Consider the following 9,763-nt stretch of genomic DNA (forward strand, 5'->3'; position numbering starts at 1 on the left):
CTCTATAATCACCTCATCTTCAAACCTCAATCAAGTACTAGCCCTAACCCCCATATGCCCCAGCTCCTCCCCCAGCCTCTTCCCCCCAATCTCAAGCTCCTCCGCCGGCATAAGCACATACAGCATCCTCGCCCACTCCGTCTGACTCGTATTCCTCCACGCATGGTTCGTCCCCCGCTGCACACTCACATCCCCCCTCTTCATCAGCCTCGTCTCCCCCGAGTCCAGGATCAGCTCGACCTCCCCCTCCAGCACAACCCCATAGTCCAGGCTCACGGTGCGGTGCATTGGACTCGTCGCCCCAGGCCGCATGTCCACGATCCGGCACACGGAGCCCGTGCTGATCACGATGCCGGGCGGGTTGGACAGGTAGTTCGCGTACTCGGGGATGTCGGCCTCGTGGTTGAGCTTTGCGGGGAAGTGCGAGGAGGTGTAGGCGAGCGAGAAGTCGGCGCCGTCCGGAATGCCGGTTACGGGCATTTCTTCGGAGAGGGCGCGGGAGAAGATGGCGGTGCCGGAGGCATCGTGCGTGGTGATGTAGCGTTTGAGGGGGCGGAGGGTCTTGGGTTGGGAGGACATTTTGTAGTGTCTGGTTTGGTGGTTTGGTGTTTGGGTAGAATGACTGGGCTTATGCTTGTGTCTGGTGTGGTACTGTGGTACTGAGGGGATCGGGGGTAGTTATACTGTTTGATACTCCAACTCGATACTATCGTCTCGGGACCACATCGGGAGTGGAGATCTTACATTTACAGGCACGACAGCGGTACTCTGTACTCTTCCGATTCATGTAATCATAGATCTTATCCATACGAATGCAACTACATAATCTCAGTCATATCTGTCTATGCCTTCGGGGGAATGATGGGCAGGACTACATAGTTGTCGCCATGTCCAAAGTTAATATGGTTTTGACCCTGGAATTTCTCCGGTGCTCTGTCCCAAAGTTAGCATAGATCAAGAGCTGCGGGAAAAGGCTGCCTACCGGTCAATCGGGGAGTTATGCTGGAAAATACCACAGCCCTGGGTATCCCCAGATGAAACCTCGAAAACAATCTTGCCTCCTTTCTCCACGACCACATTCGTGGGCCACACCTCCACATCGACGCCGTACACCTCGCCCGGAATCACCGGCAGCACGTCTGTGGAGTAGTAGTCGCGGTGGGGCAGATAGGTTCGATGACGGGGATGCTCCTTGTTCACCTTTCGCATGCTGACGCGCAGCCACCCCTTGCAGAGGGGCACCGGGTCACCTGCCGTGCCGGTGTAGAAGACCTCATTGCCCTCGGGCGAGATGTACCGCAGCGTGACGAACAGGTCAATGTCACGCAGCGTGGGTGCACCCGGATCAGGACTCATCGACACATTCAAATGCGCGACAATGTGTCCGGTGATCTCCGTCTCCTGCTCAAATGGCGCAGTGGTGAATTGCACAAGCTGGGGGTTGTCCAATGTTCCCAGAGCGCGGTAGGTAATCTTCACCGGTCGTTCCTGTCGGGGCGCAGTGACCAGTTCGCGGTCGGATGTCAGATAGTACTTGGTGTACTGCGTCCGAGCAATAGGCCATTCATTCTCAACACGACGAGGGAACTGTTTCTCGGCTTCCGCATTGTCGAATCCAACGTCACCCTTGCGGAGGACCATGTCTACCTTGGGCGCCGTTCCGTTGCTCCAGCCGACACGATCCTCGCCCTTGAGGAAAGCATCGAGGAAGCTCCGCTGGATCTCGACTTCCTCCTTGTAGTAGAATGGAAGGTCGTGTCGACCGGTGATGAATCGCAAGTACTTGAGCTCGCTGCCTGCCTGTGTGTAGCCCTCCACATTTCCTCGCAGGTGCAGAAGAATGCCACCCCAGTTCGCGACGGAGAGCAATGGCACCTGGATGTCGGACTGCGTGTATTCCTTGGACGCGTAGTAGATATCATCGCGGAAGTAATTCTCGGCGTTGTCGATCGTCTGGTCTTGTCGGTTGGCCACCAGCTCCTCCTCCGGGAGGTCGCCTTCAATGGTATCAGGGCCCCAGTTACGCGCTGCGCGACCGGGACGACCGTACTGGTTGCTTACAACCTGTCGGTCCCACCAGAACTTGATGAAGGAGTTACTCAGAATGCCTCCATGACGGCAACGGTCCCGATAGTAGTCTGACATGCCCTCCCAGGGGATAATGCAAGCGAGGCCCTTGGGTTGGCGCGCGGCTACTCTCCACTGGCTCCCTGCGTAGTAGCTGATACCGAGCAGACCGACTTTGCCGGTCGACCAAGGTTGCTCCGCTGCCCACTCGACAACGTCGAAAAATGCCTCGCTGGTTTCGCGTGACATGGTGTCGAGCTTGCCTCGCGATTGACCTGTCCCTCTCTCGTCCGCCCGAACAATGGCATAGCCGTGTTTGGTCCAGAAACCGGGGTCGGGCGTCTCCCACGCGGAATGTTCCGAGTGGTGCTCGGGGTTGACCTCACTGAAAGACTTGGGGTGGAAACTAGCCAGGTCAGCAATTTGGGTACATGAACAGCGTCGCAATGAAGCTATGCATACTCGCGGTAATGAATGTCCTTGCCGTACGGCCCGTAAGTGACCAGAACGGGAGCCTTCTCAAGGTCCTTGGGGCGATAGACATTGCAGCGCACCAGACCGGACCCATCCTTCAGCTGGATGGTAACATTCTGCTCAAAGATGTAGGGGAACGAAGTTTCGTCCCGCGTGGTGAGGTCTTCACGAACTGGATTCGGCATGACGTCGCTTGGCTTTCTCCGGGAAATCTGAGAAGAGAGGGTAGGAAGGACTTCCTCGATAGCATGTGCGATGAATAAATTATAAACACAATGAACTCCTCGCTATCCGATCCAAATATCGGGGCTTACGCCATCATCAGTGGGCGACCGCTCTCTATCCTCTCCGCATGTGGAGCCGAAATGGAGAGCCGATGGCCGGTCACAATGTCTCCTCGTCGATGCGGGGGAATGGAATGAGGGTTTCCGAAGGGCAAACATGTTAATACTATGCGTTCAGCCTTCCTCAAATAAATCGGGGCAATGCTATGTTTGTGAAGTCCTGTTTCAGTAAAAGTTAATCTCTACAGCTTCCGTGTTGACAATTCCGATCAGTAAGATTCAACTGCCATGGGGAGCAACGACCTCAATGGGGCCACCCAGGATGGCCTCCGAATTTTGATTGTTGGAGCTGGTATTGGCGGCTTGACTGCAGCCATTGCTCTTAGACAACAAGGCCATCGCGTCACCGTGAGTGAACTTTGAAACTGGAGTGAGCTCTAAAGTCTGACACGATCATAGTTGTTCGAGCGAAGCCGCTTTGCGAATGAAATCGGAGCGGCCATTCACATCTCTCCAAATGCCAACAGTGTCCTTTTACGGTTGGGGGTGGATGCGACCAAGTTCGGGGCGGTCGAAACAGAAATGGTTCGTGCTCAACATCGTCCAGGTCAAGCAAGGGCAGAGACTAAAGACTTGACAGCTTCGCGAGCGGTCACCCGACGGCAAGGTTCTTGGAATCGTTCCAGTGAAGAAGCTCGCTAGCATGTGGCGACACGTGAGTCACTTTCATTGTCCTGCTTGGTAGCCAGCGGCGCTGACAACTATACCGCAGAAATGGCTTCTTGTACACCGCGCCCATCTCCATGAAGGTCTCAAGGCTGCAGCTCTGGCACCAGGCTCCGGCATTCCCGCTGAGCTGCACACCTCTAGCAAAGTCGTTGATATTGATCCACACCGTGCCACACTCACACTCGCGGACGGACAGGTGGTTCAGGGGGACGTGGTCATCGCCGCAGACGGCGTACATTCCGTTGCACGATCCAAACTGTCCGGCGCCAGCAACATTGCCCCCTACAACTCGGGCAGGAATGCATTCCGATTCTTGATGTCACGCCAGGCGGCACTGGACGACCCTGAAACTCGGAAACTCGCACAGGATCGCGGTGTGGTCGACATGTGGGACTCGCCCGATCGCAGACTGGTCATCTATCCGTGCCAGAATAACGAGATCCTCAACTTCGTCTGCCTGCATCCCAGTACAATGACTACCATTGAGACAGGCACGGACTGGAATCAGTTGGCTGGCAAGGATGCTTTGATCGAGGTGTACAAGGACTTTGACCCGCTGCTGGTCAAGCTGCTGGGTAAGGCGGAGGCCGAAACGCTGAGAATCTGGCCATTATTAGATATGGACACGCTTCCCACCTGGGTCGAGGGTTCAATGGCTGTCATTGGAGACGCTGCCCATCCTTTCTTGCCCTATCGTGGCTCCGGAGGAGCCATGGCTATCGAGGACGGCGTATCACTTGGTGTTATGCTGTCCAAGGGTGTTCAGCGGCACGAGATTCCAGAGCGCCTGAAGCTCTATAACCAAGCCCGCCATGAGCGAGCAACTACCATCCAGCAAATGACACGGGATTCCGCGCATGGACCGCTGCCACCACCTGAATGTAAGCCCCTACCCGAGTTTGACCTTCAAGAACAGCTGTCTGACTCAACTCAGCTCAAGCGATAGTGAACTATATCTACGGCCATGACGAGTTCGATCATTCCACACAGATTCTGCGCAAGTATCTTTGGACCCAGAATCCTCAGACGTACTGGCGCCAGCCCATCGTTTTCGGACCAATGCCAGGCCCAAGGCAGGACTTTTATGGCCAGGACCGTGCGGTGAAGTCTTTGAAATCAACCTTCAAGACAGCATCGATCCGCTTCAGGACCAGCCGCACATTGCTCCAAAACCTGCTGCCGAACGAGTCATACAGCTTTAGTAGTCCTGGGACGATAGCCTATGCAAGCTTCTCACAGACAACGCTGAACGGAATGGACTGGCTCGGTGGTGGCGGATACCGCCATCTGGGACTTTACATCGAAGGCGTGCAGTACAAGAAAGCCAATGGGGAGGTCGTCAAGGGCACATACATGCCTATCCTGTTTGAAAACCTGGCCGATCCTATTGTCAGTGGCAGGGAGGAACTCGGCATGCCCAAGCTCTACACAGCCATCGACGCACATGAGCGGCGCGACTCCTATCATCTTCAGACGAGTTGGCAAGGCGCCGTCTGGGGCCACTTCCATCTGGAAAGCCTCGAGGATGTGAACCCAGAAAATGACCCCGGTGTGATCGGTGGGGAACCCAGCGATGGTATCCTTGTGCACCGTTATATTCCCAGAGTGGGTCGCGATTGCAAGGGAGAAGCGGAGGCTGAGTATCCGGTCTTCGTACCGCATGCAGCAGAATCCAAGGTGGTACCGTCCAAAGTGACGCGAGTGCGCAAGACGACCAAAGCTTCCTTCGAGATTGATGCGCTGGGCTGGGAATCGCTGCCAACCCTGCAGCATATCATTTCGCGACTGGCAGAGATTCCGGTCGATCAGATTGTAGGTGCTAAAGTGGTAGAGGGGGAGGGTGTCCCAGATGTATCATCAGCCATGCGTCTGGAGTAGCACTTTCATAGTAGAAGTTTGACAGAGCTGTCTCGCATGGCTTTGAGCGCAAAGTCGCCATGAAAATCCAATGTATGTATCATTTCGCTTGTTCAGCTGTGTAACAATAGCATGTAGCATCCTGAGACAATTCCAAGCATTGATCATATTCTGCCTGCCACCATCATTCCTCTGGAGAGTTATGCTCATAGAAGTCGCCAGTACTCCTGCTCAGCACATGACTCTTCAAAAGCCCAGTCTATCCCTGTACGCACTGTGAGCGTGTACATTTTGGCCCGGCTCATATTCAGGGCCATTATGGGCTGTGATTTCGGAACCCACCAATAATCTTCTCAGCGTCCGCAGTGGAACCGAGTCAATCGTCCCGGCGTCAAACAGCCCTAGAATCTAGCTGCAGCGACGTGTCCTCCTAGCCTCCTAAAGTACCTGACCTTGTGTCCGAAAGTACTATCTTGGCAACTGCGCTCCCGCATGTGAAGTACACACTCCCAATAATCAAGGTGTCCCAGAACGAGAACAGGGCTACAGTCTGCTTTCCCAGTATGATAAGAGGCCAGGCAGTGGATGTCATCATGTCAGTGATGTTCAGCATGGATCCAACACGGAGCTTCCCCTGTGGCTCTAGGGTGGGGTCAGGCGACGCAACCAAGCTATATTTGACAGGGGGCGACAGATTTGACAAACCACCGTATGCCAAGGACGATCAATATCGACGAATGTCTTAAGGTCATAGTCACTTTGAGGTCGACAGCCAGATAACGGATGCTTCTATGGCCGTTCTGTCGACATTTGTTCGCTGATGACACAGACAGATTGCATCGGTCCCTGACAGTTCGATGTTTACTCGTCAGCTCGATTATCGTGAACCAAAAGTTGACAGATAAGCCTGGCGCGTGGCTGATGATGTCAGAAACTGTTGTCCTCGTGGCATCAGGCCAGAATAAAATTAGGTACGGTACGTTGCACCATTCGGAAAGACAAGTGTTGACCGTCTGAGGCTCTAGCCGGCGGTCGCATCTAAGGCGCACGGCAAAAATATCCGCCACGATCACCTCATTGCGATTGTTGGAGAAAGAGCAAGCTGATATAACCGTTGCATGTACAGAGCATGTCTCATTCAAAGCTCAATCAACCATTAGTGCCGACATTCGGCGTTGCAGCTCTAGAATGGGACCGGTGCCAACCGCAGCCTTGCAACCTTGCAGCTAGTACATGGGTTATTGACAGACTTGATTATGAATCAACATCGTCTATTGAAGAGGGATGAATAATCCGAATAGACCCGAGTGAGTTGTGTAGAAGTAGAAAGAAAGGAAAAGGAAGAGAGGAGAGAAGATGGCTGCCTGTCACTAACAAATAATACCTAATCGGGCGGGCTGCCGGGAGCTGACGTCCGCCATCAGCTGCACATCACCGGATGCGCATCGCCTTTTGTCCCTCTCCCAACATCATCATATCCCTCATCAAATCATCCGATTTCTTTCCTCCTTGCGAGCTCTCTTAGTCACCTACTTGCCTCCTATAACCGTCGTCCTCCCTTTCTACTTCCTTGGTCTCTTCACCTCTTCCCCTCTCTTACCCTCCTTCATCCTCTCTCCTTTCTCCCGTCCTCTTTGCAGCCGCCCCTCTCATCATCGTCCGTTTATCCCTGTATAAACATCTTGTTTAGAACGTTTTTCGATCACTTTCTCGCGCTACACTGCCTGTCATTCTCGTCTTGTACAGTACGCCTTATTATAGAGACAACCTGAAACTAAACAGCATCATTATCCGGTTGGACTTGCGATCGAGCTAAGAAGCTTTCCCCGCACCGCATACCTTTCAAACACAATGTGAGTCGGTCGGGCTGAATTCCAGCGGGTCTTACATCGACTATTGCTGACAGATTCTCTTCTATACGCAGGCGCATCACTGTCAGCGTTATTCGACCGGACCAGGCCGACTCTGACATCATTTCCCTTGAAGTCGGTGGGGATATGACGGTCGAGCTTCTCAAGGCTATCGTGGAGAGCGAAACATCGATACCCACAAATGCTCAGCGACTCGTATACAACAACCAACTGCTTGGAAATGACGCACAGACCTTGGAGCAGATCGGTATTGGGGAAGGGGACATGCTAGGCGTTCACATTACGTTGCGGAGCCCTCAGGCCCCTGCTCGCAGCGTAGGAGGCCCCAGTGCAGCGGCTCCGCAGAACCTTCAGCGGCGACAGGCAACGACTCCCGATCCCGAGACAATCCGACTACATATTCTGGGTGACCCTCGCGTGCGAGAGGCTGTCCGACGGCAGAACCCCGAGCTGGCAGATGCCGCCAACGACGCGCAGCGGTTCCGTGATGTCCTGATGGCACAACAACGCCGGGAAGCTCAACTGGAAGCAGAAAAGGAGGCACGCATCGCCATGCTGAATGCAGATCCTTTCAATCCGGAGAATCAGAGGGAGATTGAAGAGATTATTCGACAGAATGCAGTGACCGAAAATCTTCACACCGCCATGGAGCATCATCCTGAATGTAAGTGGCAGCGGGTCTGTGGCTATCATAACAGTATTGGACTAACGAGAGCACAGCATTTGGTCGCGTGACCATGCTGTACATCCCTGTCGAGGTCAACGGCCACAAGGTCAATGCGTTTGTCGATTCCGGAGCGCAGGTCACCATCATGTCTCCGGAGTGCGCGACCGCGTGCAACATAATGCGACTGGTGGACCGACGATACGGGGGTATTGCAAAGGGTGTGGGAACGGCAACCATTCTGGGTCGGGTACACTCAGCGCAGATCAAGATTGGAAGCATGTTTTTGCCCTGCTCCTTCACCGTCATGGAAGGGAAACACATCGATCTACTTCTCGGGTTGGATATGTTGAGGCGACATCAGGCGTGCATTGACCTCAAAAAGGGTGCCCTGGTCATCCAGGACGAAGCAGTGCCGTTCCTCGGTGAGGCCGATATTCCCAAGGAGCTGCAGGAAGGCTTTGAGGATGAGCCGATCGTCAAGGGTGCTGACGGCGCCGAAGTCGGCGCTCGAACCGGTGCGGTCACACACCAGGCCAGCGGATCTAGCACATCAGCGGCTGCTCCGTCATCGTCGACACCCAGGGTCAATATCCGCCCGGCGCCGTCGTCCCGTTGGCCGCAGGATTCGGTCGCGAAAATCACTGAGCTCGGATTCACTCGGGAGGAGGCCATCCGAGCATTGGATGCAGCAAATGGGGACCTTGATGGCGCTATTGGTTTTTTGATTTGACCATGTGATATCACCCGCAGGCCTCTTTGTAACACCGAGATACCATACTACTATGCATCTATACCGGGATCATCCGACTCCTAGCGTTATCTTAGGAAGAATCGCAATACGGAGGCTTCCTCGTCCAGGCCGCTTGGTCCGTCTAGACCTCTGCAACTACTTTTAGAGGAGAGGTCTATTCCCTTGCTTGCCTGTGACACCTGCATTGGTAGTGTTCTAGACTCGTCCGAAATTGACCGATGATACCAGGTGCCCTGCTTACAGATAGCACTCTCTGAGTCTTGTGGCATGTCTGTAAGATAAAGTTCAGAAAATGTTGCTGGAGAAAGTCAATTCAACCTGTCATGGCGTGAACGCATTAGTATTGTCAATTATTCCCCCACCAGGCAATGTATATGTTCCCAGCGATCTCGTAAACAACAGCAGCAAACATTGCAATCAACTTTCATTATGGGTATCAAATGGTAACAGTCCACAGTAAAAACAACCCTGCTATACAGCAAACACACCCCTCTCAAGGTATCGATTGCTACACCCCATCCCCCAACCAAGCCTACGCCAGCTTCCTCTTCCCCAGCAACTTCCCCCTCAACCTAAAGACCATATCCAGCGCCATAAACGCCCCTAGATAGACACCACGTCAGCGTCAGCGTCAGCGCCAGCGCACGCCATCACCGACAACCAGGAAATCAGCGGAGCACTCCATACCTAGAGCAACATAAGGCCCATACAGCAGGGTAATACTCTGCTTCTGCGCCACCGATCTATCGGGCCAGCTCCACACCTGCACCAGACAGGCCAGACTAGTCACGAAGGCCTGCACGCCAAACGCGAGCAGATGCACCGGGACCATGGGGTTATCTACTCCGTACCGTCATCAGTCAGAGGAGAGGGACGAGGGCACAGGGCACAGGGCGGGGCGTTACCTCGGATCAAAGCGGGGATGGCCCAGAGACTCAGCGGGGCGTGGTAGAAGAGCTCCATTGCGATGAACGCGGTGAACCAGGGGGGAGGGGGCTCGGCGAAGAACTTGTCCTGGTAGGAGGAGACGTAGAAGGCGCGGATTTGGTGCATGAGGGGTGTT

The 9,763-nt window shown here is 54.2% G+C and overlaps 4 protein-coding genes across 4 annotated transcripts; 1 reads left to right on the forward strand and 3 right to left on the reverse strand.

The window, feature by feature from the left end:
* Positions 1-30: 30 nt before the first annotated feature.
* CDV56_100010 (cupin domain-containing protein) lies at positions 31-579 on the reverse strand (the record flags this gene model as incomplete). Its single annotated transcript, XM_026753629.1, has 1 exon — positions 31-579. The coding sequence occupies one exon, from the start codon at positions 577-579 to the stop codon at positions 31-33; it is 549 nt and encodes a 182-aa protein (XP_026609587.1).
* A 263-nt stretch (positions 580-842) lies between these two features.
* Positions 843-2,726, reverse strand: CDV56_100285 (CocE/NonD family hydrolase; the record flags this gene model as incomplete). The annotated part of the gene is made up of 3 exons (XM_026753904.1): positions 843-933; positions 983-2,473; positions 2,530-2,726. 3 exons carry the CDS (start codon positions 2,724-2,726, stop codon positions 843-845), a joined length of 1,779 nt encoding a protein of 592 aa, XP_026609588.1.
* A 387-nt stretch (positions 2,727-3,113) lies between these two features.
* CDV56_100660 (putative salicylate hydroxylase) lies at positions 3,114-8,679 on the forward strand (the record flags this gene model as incomplete). The annotated part of the gene is made up of 8 exons (XM_026754279.1): positions 3,114-3,233; positions 3,285-3,410; positions 3,466-3,540; positions 3,598-4,435; positions 4,489-5,366; positions 7,194-7,264; positions 7,336-7,946; positions 8,003-8,679. The coding sequence occupies 8 exons, from the start codon at positions 3,114-3,116 to the stop codon at positions 8,677-8,679; spliced, it is 3,396 nt and encodes a 1,131-aa protein (XP_026609589.1).
* Positions 8,680-9,232: 553 nt separating this feature from the next.
* CDV56_101597 (EXPERA domain-containing protein) lies at positions 9,233-9,663 on the reverse strand (the record flags this gene model as incomplete). The annotated part of the gene is made up of 3 exons (XM_026755216.1): positions 9,233-9,303; positions 9,388-9,540; positions 9,606-9,663. The coding sequence occupies 3 exons, from the start codon at positions 9,661-9,663 to the stop codon at positions 9,233-9,235; spliced, it is 282 nt and encodes a 93-aa protein (XP_026609590.1).
* Between the last annotated feature and the right edge of the window lie 100 nt (positions 9,664-9,763).

This window comes from Aspergillus thermomutatus (genome assembly GCF_002237265.1).
Source record: "Aspergillus thermomutatus strain HMR AF 39 chromosome Unknown NODE_473, whole genome shotgun sequence".
Lineage (NCBI taxonomy): Eukaryota > Fungi > Ascomycota > Eurotiomycetes > Eurotiales > Aspergillaceae > Aspergillus > Aspergillus thermomutatus.